This window comes from Chenopodium album, chromosome 7 (genome assembly GCF_948465745.1).
Source record: "Chenopodium album chromosome 7, dcCheAlbu1.1, whole genome shotgun sequence".
Lineage (NCBI taxonomy): Eukaryota > Viridiplantae > Streptophyta > Magnoliopsida > Caryophyllales > Amaranthaceae > Chenopodium > Chenopodium album.
In genome coordinates, this window is record NC_137840.1 from 63,231,092 (window position 1) to 63,249,635 (window position 18,544).

An 18,544-nucleotide genomic window follows, 5' to 3' on the forward strand; every position below is an offset into this window, starting at 1 on the left:
ACCATATTGATGTTATGATTAGGAAGGGGTTGGGTGATTTGGAGTGGCGTTTGACTGGCTTTTATGGATGGCCAGAGGTACACAATAGACACTTGTCTTGGAAGCTCCTTGGTGAGTTAGAAAGAAGAGGGGATGAAGCTTGGGTGTGCATCGGTGATTTCAATGAAATTTTGCTCGATTGAAAAGAAAGGTGGGAATGATAGAGCTCTTTGGCAACTGAATAATTTTAGAGAAGCTCTTGATGTATGCAACTTGTGTGATGTGCCGTATGCTGGCCATGTGTTCACTTTTGACAATGGTCAAGTTGGAGTAGATAACGTCCAATGCAGATTGGATAGAGCAGTGGCGACCGAGGTGGTTTGAGTGTTTTCCAAAAGCCAAGCTTCACAATTTAGAGCGTGATTGGTCTGATCACGTGCCTATCAAACTCATCTTATATGATAAGGGTTATATGATAGAAGAGAAGGAGAAGGTGTTCAGCTTTGAGCACATCACTAGTACAAAAAGTAGAATAAGAAACGTGTGATATGAAACGGGTTACAGAGACAAGCGTTCTATATAATTAAATAGAACGATTTTCTCAGACAACCGTTTTATATGCTAAAGAATATAGGGCGGTCTCTACCCAACTGTTTTATATGTTAAACAATATAGAACGGCCATTACCCAACTGTTTTGTATTTCTCATGCTAATAAAAAAATATTAAATAAAAAAAATGTAAATAGATATAGAACGGTGTTAAGTAACAACCGTTATCCGTCTTCAACCCTAAAATTACATCCACCTTAATCTTTAAATAAATGGTTGCCTTTTTGTTCTTCTTCACACCGAAATTTAACTTTATATAATGTTATCAATCTTTCTTCTCCAAAACTAGAAAATACATGCAATTTCTCATCTTTTCAATTTTCAAATCTTAATTGTTTGTTCCCATTTTTGTTGCTTGTGTAAGGAAATCGAAATAAGGGTTTGTACGACCACAAATCAAGAGCTCAAAAGCTATAAAGGTTTGATTTTGATTTTCAATTGATCGAAATTTTTACCACCTTAATTAAAATTGCTACATCCTTGAAGTTATTTGATTTGATTGAGGTTTTAATTTTTATTTTGTTGTGCCAAAATCTATCCAATTAAGTCATTTTGATTGAAATCCTTCACAAAAATTGAAAAGAATTTCCGTAGTTTTTTTTATTAATTGGCAATTTTGTGTTGTGTTAGGGTTTTGAATCTTGATAATTGCAGCAGCGATGGCGGATTCGAAAAGGCATTAAGGTAGGAATCGATGAATAGTGCAGAATTAATGGAGAAGATGATTCTCGTCGATGTAACAACAACAAGAATGTAGAATCAAAAGAAGCCAGCAGTTCGACGGTTTAATCTTTGGTAAAAAAAACTTATCAACGGCAAATGATGAGAGTAATGGATCATTCCGATCCTGATTGTTGATTTTGCTTGATTTTTCTTAATCAATGTTTTTGGTATGGGTTGATGTTAACAATATAATTTCTGAAAATTTTATAGAGTTTGTCAATTCATGGTGTTACTCTTGTTGTTGATTGTAATTGCATGAGTTTTTTAGCGCAGATTTATCAGAGGACGGCAGAGAAGAAAGCTGCTTGTAAATATTCGCAAAAAAAATCATCTCTTAGTGTATTTTTTTTTTTTGGAATTGTATTATAATCTTTCATCAATTTCATTGTTATGTTGTATTGGTATATATAGAATATTTCTATAATTGTTGATATTACATCGTTTATTTTTCTTTGTTAAATTATCAATAGTTCTACTATTTTGCATTTGTATTATAATTCTGACTACTTGAGTTGGAAAATTTAAAATTACCATTTGCTCAAATTAGTTTTAATTTAAAATTTTGATATTTGTTTCAAAAGGTTAAAAAACGACTTCATTTAGGCTGCTAGACCAGGGAATTTCACAAATTATCATTATCCAATTAAGAAAGAATAGAGAACGGTTAACTAATAAAACTGTTCTCTTTTGTATGATAAAATAAAACTGTCAAGTTAAGCAACCGTTGTCTTTTCCTTCTTCAAATTTAGATTTTAGGAAGGGAATAGAGACAGTTATGTCTGTTGACCGTTCTCTATGACAAGGGATACAGAACGCCTCATTTGCCTGTTTTATAAACTTTACACATCGCTTAGCAGAAGAACGGTTCTAAAGCGTTCTATAAAGCCTATTTTAACCGTTCTCTAAGCCTATTTTTGTAGTAGTGCATTTGGATAGATCGATCATGAAAAGTGTGAAGAGGTTGTAGAAAATTCGTGGATTAGTGGTGGGAACTCGGTGGAGTCATAGCTCAAATTTTGTGCGGCGGAGCTGAAGTTTTGGAGTGATAAGGAATTTGGTCGGGTTTACAAAGAAATCAGACAGAAAATAAAGAGGCTAGGTGCATTAAATAGGAGGTAGGAGTGAAAGTCAGGTGAAAGAGAGGAAAAAAGTAGTAAAGGAGCTGAATGATCTCATCCACTATGAAGAGCTCAATTGGAGGAAGCAATCCCGAGCGTTGTGGCTGACTTCGGGTGACAGAAACTCAAATTTCTTCCACCGAAAAGCTTCTCAGAGAAGGCAAAAAAATTCGATTAGTCAATTGGTTGCAGATGATGACACTATACACAATGATGCGGAGGGAGTATGTCGAGTGGTTGTTAGCTATTTTTAGAATTTATTTACCTCCTCTAGGTCGACAGAAATGGCAGCAGCCTTGGAGGTTATTGAACAAAGGGTGACCGATGACATGAATGCGGGCTTGTGTGCTCCTATTACTCCAGACAATGTTCTCGTAGCACTTAAACAAATGCACCCGTTGAAGGCCCCTAGTCCGGATGGTATGTGCCCTTTATTTTTTCAGACTTATTGGCATATAGTGGGTAATGCGGTTATTTCTCTTGTGTTGGGTGTTTTGAATGGTGATGTAATTCTGAGAGAAATTAATAAGACTTTCATTGTACTTATTCCTAAAAAGAAAGCGCCGGATAAAATGCAAGATTTCCGTCTTATTAGTTTATGCAATGTGGTGTATGAATTAATTACCAAGGTGCTAGCAAACCGCCTGAAAGTTGTTATGTCTGATATAACTTCTGTGAACCAGAGAGATTTTACTCCAAGGAGATTAATTACTGATAATATTCTTGCAACTTTTGAAGTTTTCCATCATATGAAAACCTCATCTGGTACTTTTTCTCTTGCATTAAAACTTGATATGGCCAAAGCCTATGACAAATTAAAGTGGAGTGGGATTTTTTACGAGCCGTTATGTCTAGAATGGAGTTTGTGGATTTCTGGATTGATCGGGTCATGGATTGTGTGTCTTCGGTTTCATTTTTGGTTCTTATAAATAGGGCACCTTCAGGGGAGTTTACTCTGACTAGGGGTTTACGACAAGGTGACCCTCTTTCCCCGTATTTATTTATTTTATGTGCTGAGGCTCTGTCAGGTTTGCTTAATAAGGCGGTTGTTAATGGGTGCTTACATGGTGTTAAAGTAGCTCCGACGGCTCCCTCTGTTTCTCAACTACTGTTTGCGGATGATAGTATTATATTTTCGAAAGCTAGTTCTGAAGAGGTTATTTCTATTCGAAATATTCTTCAGTGTTATGAACGGGCTTCTGGGCAAATGGTAAATTTAGAGAAAATGATAGTGTCATTTAGCAAGGGAGTTTCGGTTTCTAAGAGGAATGAGCTTGCGATTTTGTTAGGGATGATCATGGTGGATATACATGATAGATATCTCGGTCTTCCGACTATTGTGGGAAGATTGAAAAGGGTGATTACTAAGGGTGTTCGTGAGAAATTGTGGAAAAGGCTTCAAGGGTGGAAGGGGGGAATGTTATCTAAGGCGGGTCGAGATGTCCTGATTAAGGTTGTAGCCCAATCTATCCCAACCTACGCGATGAGTGTGTTCAAGTTCCCTTCTTCCTTTTGTGATGAGTTGCGTTCATTGGTGTCTAATTTTTGGTGGGGGAAAAGGAAGGACGAAAGGAAGATTCACTGGGTGGCGTGGAGGAAATTATGTGAACCAAAGGCGGTCGGAGGTTTGGGGTTCCGTGATTTTAAGTATTTTAACGCTGCTCTTCTTGGAAAACAAGCTTGGAGAATTATGAGCTATTTGGACAGTTTGATTGCTAAAATATTAAAGGCACGATATTTTGAGGAAGGTGATTATCTTAGTTCGGAGCTTGAAAATAATCCTAGCTACACATGGCGTGCAATCTGGGGGGTCAAATGGGTGATACAAAGGGGGATAAGGTGGGGAATTGGTGACGGGCTTAATATACCAGTTTGGGGGAGTCAATGGTCCCAAATACTCAATCAAGGAAAATTATTTCTCCTTGTGTGGTTGGCAAGGAACATTTAAGGGTTTGTGATCTTATTCAATTGTCCACTGCCTCATGGAACATCCCACTTATTAAAGAGGTTTTTCTTCCTATGGAGTGGGATAGAATATTAAGTATCTCAATCAGCTTTAGACTCCCTCCTGACAGCCTGTGTTGGGACCTTGAGAAGGACGGAGAGTATTCGGTTCGCTTGGCTTATAAAGCTATTTTTGGTGACAGTGAGATGGACAATGTGGCGTCGTCGTCTTGTGCTTCGACTTTTTGGAACAAGGTTTGGAGTGTTAACACTCTGCCAAGAATCAAGATCTTCTTTTGGAGAGCTTGTAAAGGTGTTTTGCCAACATCCTTGGGGTTGAGTAAGCGTATCCCAGGTAAAGATGCTCTGTGTGGGGTGTAGGGGGGGCAGATGAATTGGAGTTGCATAGCCTACGGGACTGTGTTATAGCTTGTTTGATTTGGGATAATTGTGAGTTGGGGGAGGAGGTGAGAAGAGGGGGCAGCAACTTTGGGGAGTGGGCTAAAAGGTGCTTTGATTTCCTACCCCGAAAGGAGCATGTCTTATTTATATCTACCTGCTGGGCTATTTGGAATGCTAGAAATAGATGGGTGTTTGAAAAGGAGCCTTGTGATCCGTTGAAGACCTTGGAGTATGTCACCAAGCTTATGCGTGAGTTGGGGAAGGATAAGGTGGAAATAGGTAAGGTGGGAAGAGCTAGGCGCAAAAGGTGGAAACCGCCTAGAGCTGGGTTTGTTAAACTCAATGTCGATGGTGATTTGCAAGAGGGAAGGGGAGCGTCAGTTGTTACCGTGATCCGGGATGAGTTTGGGGCAGTGAAGCTCGCTGCAGCATGGAGGGTGGAGTATGGTTGGGACTCGAAAGTGGCTGAAGCTAAGGCCATTTATTTGGGTGTAAAAATTGCTTTAGAGTTTGGGTATCGAAGGGTAGTCATTGAGAACGATTGCCTTGAGCTAGTGAATGCTTTATCATCACAAGAAGTGGGAAAGAACAACCTTCACATTATTTTTGATGATATCTATCATGTTTGCAACTTGCTAGAGTCGGTTTCTTGGAGCTTTGTTTGTAGAGAAGGAAATAAGGTCCCCCATAAACTTGCACATTGTTTGTCATGGGATACCACTAGTAGATTATGGTTGTCTGATTTTCCTAGTAATATTGTAACTCTTATTTCATATGACCTTCCTACGAATGAAAGCTAAGGCCTTGTAGGCTTTGTTTTTTAAAAAAAAATAAAAATTAAGATAATCTTAATTGCAAGAACAAAACATTTTCACATAATTAAATTCATTAGTCATTAATTTCCATTTATTCGGACAAAAACTTAACTTAAATGAAGTGAATTTCTAAGTGGTATGAGTTGTGTGACTTAGCTTTACGAAGCAAAAGTACAAGTAACCTAAGTTCATATTAGAGCACCCACAAAGGTGGGGAGCACCCTCCCCATAGCTCTCTCTCTCCTCCATTTGAGTTACCTCACCATTGTAGGAGGTGACTCATGGGTAACCCACTTGATGGGGATGCCCTCTCTGGCGGGTCACCTCTTGCCTCGACCCACGTAAAGCCTGATGCAGAGTTTTATTTTTATTTTTTTTTGCCATCTTGTGATTTAAACAGTATCGTTTTGATTTTAAAAAAAATAAATAAATTGACAAAAAGTCTGACGCACGTCAGGGTGGACGCGACCAAGGGGATTTTCTCCATGTGTCCCACTAAAGTAGAGTGTTGATTCATGTTAAGCCTTTGATATTTAGCTTTTGGGCATTATATTTTCAATTGAGTTTGTCTCTTAAAAAACTTTCAACGGTAAAAAAAAAAATAATAAAAAAAAACTTGCTATTTTTTTTAAAAAGAAAAAATTGCCAACGACTTTTTTATATTTTTGCCTTTAAAAAGAGACCAATATTGCCAATGTTTTTCACACTTAAATTTTTTACCACCCCTCTACTAACCCACAATAGCTAAGTTATATATCATCTAAACCCAAAAAAATAATAATAGTCCTAGATATGGATCCTAATATTCCTAATCATAAAGGAAATAATTTCTACTCCCCACATAACCCAAACAACCTAAATTACCAAATTAATTCCAATTCTCCAAATTTTCAAGCTAATATCCACATTGATCCAAATTTTCAAAGAATATTATATTATGGCATTCCTAACTGACCAATAATAAAACTTAATCAGCAGTTTCCTAACCAGTTTCAACAACAGTTTCCTAACCAATTCCAACAACAATTCATGAATTAAATTCCCCAAAAATTTTCTTCTGGTTTAAAGTTCCCAATGTCTCAACACGTTAGAAACCAAGAGCCCAACAACTCTCGGGGGAGATGGAACGAGGGTAGTAACAAAACTCCTCCTCAAAGAAATGCCAATGATGATGAAAATGACAATGATGACGTTTATTGTAAAGATCCGCAAGATAGCAACACCACCTCGTCAAATGCAAAGTGGGGTGCACAAGAAGATGACACACTTGTCTCGGCTTGGATAGAATGTGCGATTGAAGATCCGGAGACAACAACTGGTTAGAGTTTGGCTATGATATGGAAATCCATATATGAGCTGTATAAACAAGCTATGGAAGATAATCCTTCCACTATCCGCCCTAGAACCTTGAGAGCTATGAAAAGTAATTTGGGTAGAATAAACAAAGATGTGAACCTATGGGTAGGGTGCTATGATGCGGCACAACGTAAAGATGCAATTGGTACCAACACTTACAATGTCATGAATGAAGCTAAAGAAATGTATAGTGCATCATGTAACGGAGCCCAGTTTACTTTAATCAGTATATGGGAAGTGTTGAGAAAATATGTTAAATGGAGGCTAACAAACAAGCAAGTGCCAAATACCATTGAAAATGATAGCTCCGAAAGATCAGAATCAGATACTCTAACGGAAGTAGGTAGGTGTGGACGTCCAGATAGGATGAAAAAGGCGAAAAAAAAAAGTAAATCTGTAGCTAGTTCTGGAATTAATAGCTTAGATTCATTTACTCATCAAGCCCTATCATAGATAAATGTGATGAAGGAACAATACAAAAGTGTTGATGAGAAGCGAGCTAATGTAGCGCAACAAATGTTGGATTATCAAAAGGAGCAAGATGTCATCAAGAGACAAAGGAAAGAGGAGGAAGAGAGGTTCAAGTTATTTAGTGTTCTACTTGCAAAACCAAACCTCTCTAAAGATGACCAACAACTGTTTTGGAAATTAAAAGAGGAGCTTAGCCACTTTTTAGGCTAGTTATTTATGTTGTTAGTTTGATATTATTTTAAGTTAGTTTCAGTTTCTTCAATGTTTTCCTTAATTTATGTTGTTGTTCATTTGGTATGCTTTTACAATTATTTTATGAGCATATAAAAAACTTGTTTTAATTAATGTAGTTCAAATATAATTGAAGTCATTGACTTGTCAATGAAAAACACTCTTTAATCTCATCTTCTAGAGATGTGTGCACAAACATTGGTTTACAATTGGATGAAAATCTACAAACCTTATCAGAAATCTCATCTTCAAGAGTTGCGTGCCTATATAATAATTCGTAATTGGATAGAAATCTGGATATATCATTAGAAATCTCATCATCCAGAGTTGTGTTCCAATACATGCATTGTTCTGTAATTGGATGGAAATTTGCAAACCTTACCAAAAATCTCATCTTCTACAGTTTTGTGCCCATACATTATATCACCCATAATTGTTTTTAAATCATTTACAAAATTCTATATAAGGCATTTTCACATTGTAGTTCAACACACAAACAAAAATACCCTTTCTCACAAAACAATCTCACATTAAACACTACTTTTACCATATATACTTGTAGACACCTGATTGTGTCTCCCTAAAAACCAAACCCAGTGATGAATATCTTTCGATTGTCAAACGAGGTGAAATGTGAAAAGTCTTGTGATGCGGTCATTTAATACTTCTTTATGTTTTCGAAAATATTTCTTTTTGTACTCTATTTATGGAAAATGTCCAATCCAATTTAGTTTGGTCCATGATAAGGTTCCAATAATAGTTTAGTCAGATTAGGCTCAAAAAGAGATTTCTAACGATATATTATAAGCCCAATTTCAATGAATAATGAGGAAGTTATGACCAAAATACTAAGTTAGGCCCAAAATGGTTTTATACGCCCAATGATAAAGTGGAGGGCCATTAATTATCATTCCTAAATTCATTAGGAATAACTTTAATTTTCTATAATAATCTAGAAGGTAATCTTGAGTTCTAGTTGAATTAAGATTAATAATTATATCTTTTTGAAAAAATGAAGAATTTTATATAGAATAAAACAAGTGTTTTATTTAGAATAAAACAAGTGTTTTAAAAAGATTATATTTGATTTCAAAAGATAAGTACATACTTTATTTGATCTAATTTAATTAGATTAAGGATTCCGTACTGATTTTAGATAACGCGTTCTCCACCGCAAAACGACAGGACCCATCGCGTCGCAATGGACCCTGTTGTGCCGCGACGGACCCTATCACGCCGCGATGGGAGCAGTTTTACTCTGAATCGTATTCGATCTTTTTATGATCATTTCGTTACTATTTTCTCTATAAATAGGGTCTTTATTCCCCGTTTTCAAAATCATCAACAATCATCTTTCTATTCTCTTCTCTCCCTTGAGCAATAGCTTGTTCTTTCTCCCTCTTTCTTGCCCAGCCTTTTTACAAACACAATACCGCATTCACGAGTTCTAGACAAACCTAGCTAAGTTTGAAGTTGCCTTCTCCCTCGACGTGAAAGGTTGCTAATTTCTGAGGGTCTGGTTCCAAATCCCTATTTCAATTATTAAAATTGATTGTTTGATTTAATATTTTCCTTGAAGTTACTAACGTGTGTATTGTTTTGATAGAAAGAGATACGAGGCAACAAAGTAAATTGTTTTATTGCCACATTTTATAGAAATCATGCTTATATTATTTTAATTCCTAATATCATGTTAGGATATTATTATGATTCCTAGTATCATGTTTAGGTTGTTTCCTATTTTCTTCTATCATAGTATCATGTTAGGGTTAAAGCTTTGATCTTTAATGTTTAGTGACATGCTAGGATTTGTTATTAATCTTGTTAGTATCATGCCTAGGATCTTGTTAATAATATTATTGTGCTTTGATGAGATTGACAATTGTTTTGATGATGATATTGTTATGTTATGTTTCTTGATATATTGTTGTTATTGCTTTATCACGCCCTCTCTTGCAGGTTTAAAGGGAATTTGTACTTGAAATCACGCTTAATAAGATAATTAATAATTTTGTTTAGGCTAATATGATTTTAATTCAAGTGCTCGCCAATAATAAATTTGTTTGTGCATTAATATTCAGCTAACATAGATTAAACAGGTTTTAGGGTTAATCTAATGATTGTATGTTAGTTAGAAAGCGCACATGAATATGAGAAGAACAAAGTAAAAGCCTATTTAGGGGAGGTTCAATCTTTTTATGTTGGATTTGTACCTTCATCCCCTAATATCCAGTCATGGTTTTTAACCACTATGGAGTTAGAGATCTCATGGATCGTGAAGAGGTGTAACCTTCACCATGTGAACGGTTTACAAGTTCCTAAAACTTGTTGGTGACTCTTTTTCTCTAGCTTCCTTTGCTTTGGATGCCACCGTGCTTAAGTGTATGATCACAGTGGGGCTCAAGGGTGGGATGCTTGAAATATTTTCTACAATACCCAAAAATGAATTCTAATTCAAATTCATCTAGTTCATCAAGTTCTGACATTTTCGATTATATGGTAAACGACTATGTTGAGTGGCACGAATCAATTACTCAGAGACGTAAGGAAGAGGAATTAATTGAGGAAGCGATCAATTAAGTTGTTGTCCCCCTTGTCACCTCTACTTTTCAGGTCCTATTCACTCTCGGTCCTGAGAACCAAAGGTGGTACGTACCAAGAGATTGTGAAGATTCTGATACACAGTTATATAAAGACTACTTTAGTCCCAAACCACTTTATAATGACGATATGTTTCGTCGAAGATTTCAAATGTGTAAACACGTTTTCACGCACATTGTTGAGGAGCTAAGCAAAAGTAATGAATACTTTCGACAAAGGCCTGATGCCACTGGAAGATTTGGTGCTTCCGCTTTCCAAAAATGCACTGCGATAATGAGGATGTTGGCTTATGGTACAGCAGCCGATGCAGTTGATGAATACCTCAAAATCGCGGCAAGTACAGCAAGAGATTGTCTCCAATACTTTGTTGAAGAGGCTATCTCTAAATTTGGACAAGAGTACCTGAGGAGGGCAACACCCGCAGATGTAGAGCGACTTCTTCATGAAAGTAATGTTGTGGATTCCCCGGTATGTTGGGGAACATTGACTGCATGCATTAGGAGTGGAAAAATTGTCTACGTGCATGGAAAGGAATGTACCAAGGAAGAAGTAAAACTACGACCATAATTTTAGAACCTTTTGCTTCCAAAGACTTGTGGATATGGCATGCTTTTTTGGCACACCTGGTTCACTGAATGATATAAATGTCCTCCAACGGTCGCCATTGTTCAATGATATTTGTGAAGGTCGAGCCCTAGAGGTGAGTTTTGATGTGAATGGAAATAGATACAAATATGGGATACTACCTTACAAATGATATATATCCAAAATGGGCAGCATTTATCCCAACCATCAAGTTTCCACAAACCGCTAAGCAAAGATTATTTACGAGGAAGCAAGAAAGTTATCGAAAATATGTCGGACGTGCCTTCAGAGTGTTACAAGCTCGATTCGCAATAATACGACAACTGGCTCTCGCATGGTCTACGGAAATCCAATGGAAAATTAGAATGGCAGCATTATCATGCACAATATGATTGTTGAAGATAAGCGAGAAAACTATTTGCATTACGATGCATCCGAATTGATCAACCTCAAAATATGGTCGGATCTTCGAACCAAGATATTGACCAATTATTCACTGTGAGAGAAGGACAACTACGTAATCTCAGTTTAGAGGATTACCTGGAAAACAGAAATAATGTCGGAGACAGGGAGACTCATGTGTCATTGAAAAAAAGACTTGGTTGAGCATGTGTGGAGTCGTTTTGGTAATAAATGACGATATCAAGTAATCGGATAATTATTTTCTTATATAATGTTTTTTTTCATTGTAATGTTTTCCCGTGTTGTGAAACCTCTTTTCTGTTCCATCTATGAATTAAATGTGATATTGTTGTTTTAAGAGTAATAATAGTTAAGTCTTCAAAAAAATATATTTAAATTAATCATGTCATTATTACGAATACTTTGATAATTAGTACAAATAATTATTACATAAACGAAATTAATGACAAATTTAAGAACTTATAGATGACATTAATTTGACTAATTAATTAGAAGAATAATTAAATATAAGCTCCATTGGTAGGAAAGGGAAGACATGGTGGGGTATTGATAAAAGTAGGAGAGAGAATAGTGGGGTTACTCACCATTGTAGAAAAAATAAGGGAGTGACTCAAGATAGTGGAATATGATGTGGAGAGGGAAAAGTAGGGAAGAGAAATTTGTGAGCTACCCCACTATTGTGGGTGCTCTTACACCCAATTTTTTTTTTTAAAAAAAATCCTAAGTTTAGACCACAAAAGCTGGAATGATGAATACTCTTTTGTTTCTATATGTAAATAAACGAAGCTTTTTTCTGAAATGCAGAACTGCTAATGCACCTTGAGACTGTATTATACGTAGTATATATTAATAGTTGCTTAAATCTATATGACTATATACTAGGCTCCATAGAAACGAATACGAGTACAAAAACAAGTACCAATACGGGGATAGGATAAGAAAAAATCAAAATTTCCAAAAACGGGTACGACATGGATACGCCGAAAAAAAACAGCAAACTTTAAATGCATAAAAAGTTTTTTAAAATAATCAAAGAAATTCACAACATAACAACATTAATGATTAAAATCACAAGAGGGAAAAAAAAGTAAAAATCTACTGATAGTAGGAATCGAAATATGAAGAAAAACCCATATAATCACACCTATGATTGAAAAGAAAACAAAGGTAAAAAAAAAAAAAAAATGAATGCAGAGAAAAACAATCGAACAAATCAAAACAAAAGAAACAGAGAGTGAGAGAAAAAAGCAGAGGACTCCGCAGCTAGTGGTCACTTGATAGGAGATGGTGGTCACTTGGTCAGAGATGGTGGTCGGGCAATAGGCCTACAACAAAAGGTCGCTGGTCTACTCCATCATCTGTGTATTTTAAGATTTAGGGTATCCTAGTCGCAAAGGTAAGTAATTAAAGAAGGGTTTTTTTAGGGTTGGGCTTAAATTTTTACTAGAGAACGTCCAAAAAGTACCAAAGCCGTCCCTGAAACGTCCCCAAGTCGCCTGAAAGCCGTACCCAAAAAGGCTCCCCGTACCACTTTTTAAGGGTACGCCATGGGGACGTATCTTAGGTGTACCCGTCCTCGGTTTCGTTCCCGATACTTCCCCGGTAAAGAAACAACATAGAGGAGGCGTACCCGTGCATCCTTGCCAAAAAGTACCAAAGTCATCCCCAAAACGTCCCCAAGTCGCCTGAAATCCGTACCCAAAAAAGGCTCCCCGTACCACTTTTCAAGGGTACGCCATGGGGACATATCCTAAGCGTACCCGTCCCCGATAAGGAAACGGCATAGAAGAGGCGTACTCGTGCATCCTTGACTATATACTTCTTATAAACTTTAGAATAAGATCAAGTTGCTATTGTACTACCTCTGTTTCATAGTTTTTGCAACTTTGGGATATTATTTGTGAGATATAAGATATGTTAAAATTGCAAAAAATATGAAATAGAGGTAGTATATCTTTTCATATAATCTTTATACTCCCTACGTTACATATTACTCGCAACAATTACTAAAAATGGCCGTTACATATTACTCGCAACAAACTTTTTTTCCTCATATAATAAGTTTTTATGTGTGATTTTACAAAATTACCCTTAATTTTTTTCTAAACATCCTAATTAAACTACTAATTTTAACCTATTAACTTAAACCCTAACATTAATTAACTTAATTATTTCCCCCCAAAATCATTCCTCTCCCATCTAAGTTCATTCTCATCTTATTGGAAACCACCACCACCACTACCACCACCACCCATCTCTATTCTATGTTCATCAACCCAGAAATTTCTCTCTTTGTTCATCTCCCCTTTATTCGACCGCAACATTCTATGGAGACACCACTGTCGCCGAAAGTTGCTGCCGATGTCCCTTTTGTTGTGGCCGCCTCTTTTTTCTCTCTCTTCCTCTTCTTGTTATTTTGTCATTGCCATTGAACCATATATTTGAAGGTTTTATGGTTAAATTTAAACATGAAAACTTTAGATCTAGAATTTTGATGGTTAAATTTGACCAATTAAAGCTTTAATTGATGATAGAGAGTTGTGGGTTTTGGTTTTGAGGTTCTGGGTTTGAGTTCGAGTTCGTGGGTTGTGGATTTTAGGGTTATTGGTTTGTGGGTTGTATTGATAATGATTAAATTGATAATAATTTTCAGGTCGATTTGTTAACAACTCGGGTAAAAGAAATAATTTCAGATAAGTTCATATTTGAGCTAATAAGTTTAAACTACATTTATTTTATTTTAGGATAAATAATTTCATATAAGTTCAAATATGAGTTTTGGATAGTCAGGTACCGTGGTACATAGTTGAATTATGACATCATTAATAATAATAAATCAAATGTATGGTGCTGACATTAATTTGGCTATGCCAATTTAATAATACTCTATTCTTTATTATTAGCTTTATGATTCGGATTGCAATCCTTTAGCTTCATTAAGGGAAACATTTTAAAGCATTAATGTGCTAAACTAGGTTACTAGCTACATTAGATAAGAGTAAAGGAGTTAAGATATGTTTATGGTGTGGGAAAGTTGATTTAAGGAATCAATGTGTAAGAAGTGTCAAAGGTAGATTTGTTAATTTGAGTGTTTGGGTCGAGTTAAGCTCAGTTGGGGTCAATTTAAGTTAATTGCGTTACTATTCAGGTCGCTTCACATCAAGCTTAGGTTGGGTTAAAAACAGATGGGGTTGAATTTGAATCAGATTAGTAACAGGTAGGGTTGAACTCAGGTCAAGTTGATTTCGGGTTTCAGCGGGTCAAAAAGGGTTTGGCTCAATCTCAAGTTCAGATTGGGTTCGGTTCAGGTCAATAATTCACGGGTAATGTCTTGGTCGGGTCATCTATTCTCAAGTTGGGTCATGTTCGGATTTGGGAATCCTAAGGTTAACGTGGGTCTCAGGTTGGTTTCAAGTCAAGTCATATCGGGTTTGGGTCACCAATTTCTCGGGTTCAAATAAGTCAGACCATGATCGGGTTTGGGTAAAATTTTCAGATCGGTTCAGCTTTTTACAGCTCTAGCTACAACCTATTACAATTGAACATTTCTTGCAATGCAAGTTCTTGTGCTAAACTTGCTACCCAGTTCCTCATCGGAATTCATGAAGAGCCTAATTGTTTCTCACTCAATTTAATTGTATCCCATATTCAAGTCCCTGAGCTAGTAATGTCCTCGTAGCACTACTCACTTGGCCATGCTTTAAAATCCCACACTTTGCATTCCCTAAATTACAATAACGATCCTCGTGACAAACCCTCACAACATACACCCCAATCAAGAATAGTTGAATACACTCATGTTTTTTTTTCCATTACAAGATCACATTGAATAGCTCTTAATATATATATATGTGTGTGTGTGTACATGAATAAAGAGCTATAACTAATATGCTTAACACTAGCTCGAGATCTAACTAGAACTGAAATCTAACCCTAACGAGAACTTTGACTAGGTTGACAGACTTAGATACGTGATGACGATGAAACTATTAAGCACGAACACTTAACTTCATAAGCCTCTCATTTCGATTAAATACATATGACCATATATATTACATCAAAAATGAATCATAATATTCAAAAGATAAGTTTATTATAAGATATTTTCTAAAATAAGTTTTCCGAAAATATATCTTTTTGTTGACAATAAAATTTATAAATTAATAATGATAAGATATAATTAACAAAAAAAATCTGATTTTATTTATAACTTAATCATCTTTTTAATTGAAATGTTTTTTTATCTTTTAAAATTAACTTATAAATATCTTTATTAAGTAAACCTAAATACCTATAAGATAGACATGTTTTAAGTTAAGATATATATCATGGAAACCGACTTTTATTGAAGGCAGACTTAGGTTCCTTTTAGGTTCGAAACTCAGACATTTTCTAAACTCCTCGCAGGTCAGAAACTCTAATTTTATTGATTGTCTAGTGTTCCAACTTGATTCCATAGATTTATTCCAAATAAGCTTTCTTGACCAACATACTTACATAAATCCTAGAAAAATATACTTCTATATCTTCTATGTTTCCATCTTTAGAGAATATCTTTATGTTGCTTCTCTACAGATCTTGTTCTTAAATCTCTTACAAACCTAATGCATTCTGGAACCGCGGGTTAAGTTCCTATCTAGAACTTGTTATCACTCTTCCTTATTCTTTGCTAGAACTTGTAGACAAAGTTCTCTTTTGGAACTCGTTGTCACATGCACTCTTGTCAGGGAGAATGTAGATGTTAGGAAATACCTTATGAACCTGTTAGGGATCGTGCTCTGGATCTTGTGGGAAATCCTGTAAACATCTCCTTTTGGGGTCGGTCTCGTTAGAGAATACCTTCACATCTCTTAGTTATTTTTGTTCTCATGGAAAATCCTGCTTTAGTTCATTTATTCTCTCTTGTTCCTCTTGTAATCTTCAATGTTCCAATCCTCTTAGCTTACTACGTCAGTTATTACCTTCACATAAACACGCAAGAGAACATTAGATTGAAATTTGTTGTTAAAACTAACTTTAAATCAGAGACTGATAAACCTTAAATCAATGCATTTTGTATTTATAAAATCAACCAAGAAAAACTAAAAATAAATAAACTGAAGCTTTACAACAAAGAGCTTAAAGATCCTTAAAGAAACTTTAACTCAGACACTTTACAACTTTAAAACAAAGAACATTATAACATAGAGACTCCTAAAAGTAAACTAGAATAACTAAACTAAAAGACTCCCAATCATATTTACATGTATTAAACTTTCCTAAACATACACACCTCATGTATGCTAGGATACTTACCTCATGAAGTTAACTTATATAAACACTTATTTACATAGTTACTATAGACACCCATTTGTGTCTCCCCAAAACCAAACCCTGTGATGAGTACCTTTCACATCGAATCATAATCGAATGAAGTGAAAGTGTGGAAAGTTTAGTGTTGCGGATAGTTTTAATTTCTTTTCTCCTCTCTCTATTTTTGAAAACCTATTTTAAGAAAACAGTCAATCCAGTTTGGTTGGTCCATGATATTGGTCCATTAATAGTGTAGTTGGATGGGGCTTGAAAAGAGCTTTCCAACGATATATTATAAACCTAATTCCGATGAATATTGAGGAAGTTATGGCCAAATTACTAAACTTGGCCTGGTTTGAGCCTTATATGCGGCCCAATGATCTAGAGGAGGGCATAATATAGATTTATCATTCCTAATGCAATTAGGAATGGTTTTAGTCTTCTAGAAGGTTCTTTTCATTCCTAATTTAATTAGCATTGATAAATTGACTTTTGTTGACTTTTTAGAGTTTTAATCAGAATAAACGAACGTTTTTGAGGAAAATACGATTTTATCCTCCTGTACGGCAATTTCTATCTGATTTTAAGAAAACGCATCAATTTCTTAGTTAGCGCCAAATGCCAGCTGTAGCGCCTAACGCTACACTTGGCGCCTGGCGCTAAGGTCAGCGTTTGGCGCTAATCTGGTTTTTCGCATCAGAACTCTGTTTTTGATGTTTTATCTTTTTGGCTGATTTTCTCTATAAATAGCTTCCTAAAAACTCCGTTTTCATTCACCAACTCTGATCACGATTTTCTTGATTACTCTCTCTCTCTCTTTTCTAAACTAGTCTTCTCTCAAATATAAAAATTCCGCATTCATTAGATTTAGAAACACCTAGCCATATTCGAAGTTGCCTTCGCCCTAGACGTGAAAGGTTTAATTTTTGAAGGTTTGGTCCCAAATCTCTCTTTCAATTATTTAATTTAATTAATTTGTTTATTATTTTCCTTAAAGTTACTAACGTGTGTATTTTGTTATTAGAAAGAGGTACGAGGCATCCAAGTAAGTGCTTTAATGGTTTTTATTGATATTATATAGAAATCATGCTTAGATTGTTATTTTGATTCCTAGTATCATGTCTAGGATAATTTTAATATCAAGTATGATTAAAAGTATGATGTTTCCTATGTTCTTTCTAATATTTATGATTGTTAGTATCATGTTAGGGCTGAATATATGATTTTTATATGTTTAGTGACATGCTAGGGTTTGTTATTAATCTTGTTAGTATCATGCCTAAGCTAGGATCTTGCTATTAATATTATGCTTTAACATGAATATTATGGTTATAATTGTTATTATTAATTCATGATTATTTTAATTATTATTATTATTATGATGATTATTGTTATGATTATTATTATGTTGCTTGACATTGTAGACACCTAAAAATGTCTCCCCAAAACCAAACCCGATGATGAACAACCTTTCACCGTCACTATTGGTCGGGTTTAGTATTTAATCCCGAGAGTGCTTAAAAAATAGTATTTTATTAAATTCATATTTTTGAACAGTCCATGGATTAGTCTTGATGTTTGGTAAAAGCATAGTTTTAATTTTAGCCCAAACTTATTAATTAATTCTAGCCCAAACCTTTTTTATTTTATTGTTTTATTATTTATTTTTGGCCCAAACCCTTTATTTATTTTTATTTAATTATTTTCTTATTTTAGCTCGAATAATAAAAAGTCAGAAAAGGCCCGAAATTGTCAATCGGCACTTAAAATGCCGAAGGAAATTAGGGTTAAAAATGTATTTAGACGGAAAAACAGGCAGGAATTTCCCGCGCCGCGGCAGGTACCTACCTTGTCACGGGAATCCTTCCGTTTGACGGTGGGATTTCCCGTGCCACGGGAGGTATGTCGTGACACGGGACATTCCGTGTCTTTTTCGCGTAAACCCTTGACGCTTCTATCCCGTTTTCTAAAAATTTTCCGCGTCACGCCAAAAG

The 18,544-nt window shown here is 35.5% G+C and overlaps 1 protein-coding gene across 1 annotated transcript; it reads left to right on the forward strand.

The window, feature by feature from the left end:
• The first annotated feature begins 10,091 nt into the window (after positions 1-10,091).
• LOC145640456 (uncharacterized) lies at positions 10,092-10,817 on the forward strand. The gene is made up of 2 exons (XM_081691734.1): positions 10,092-10,148; positions 10,263-10,817. Exons 1-2 carry the CDS (start codon positions 10,092-10,094, stop codon positions 10,815-10,817), a joined length of 612 nt encoding a protein of 203 aa, XP_081547860.1.
• The last annotated feature ends 7,727 nt before the right edge of the window (positions 10,818-18,544 follow it).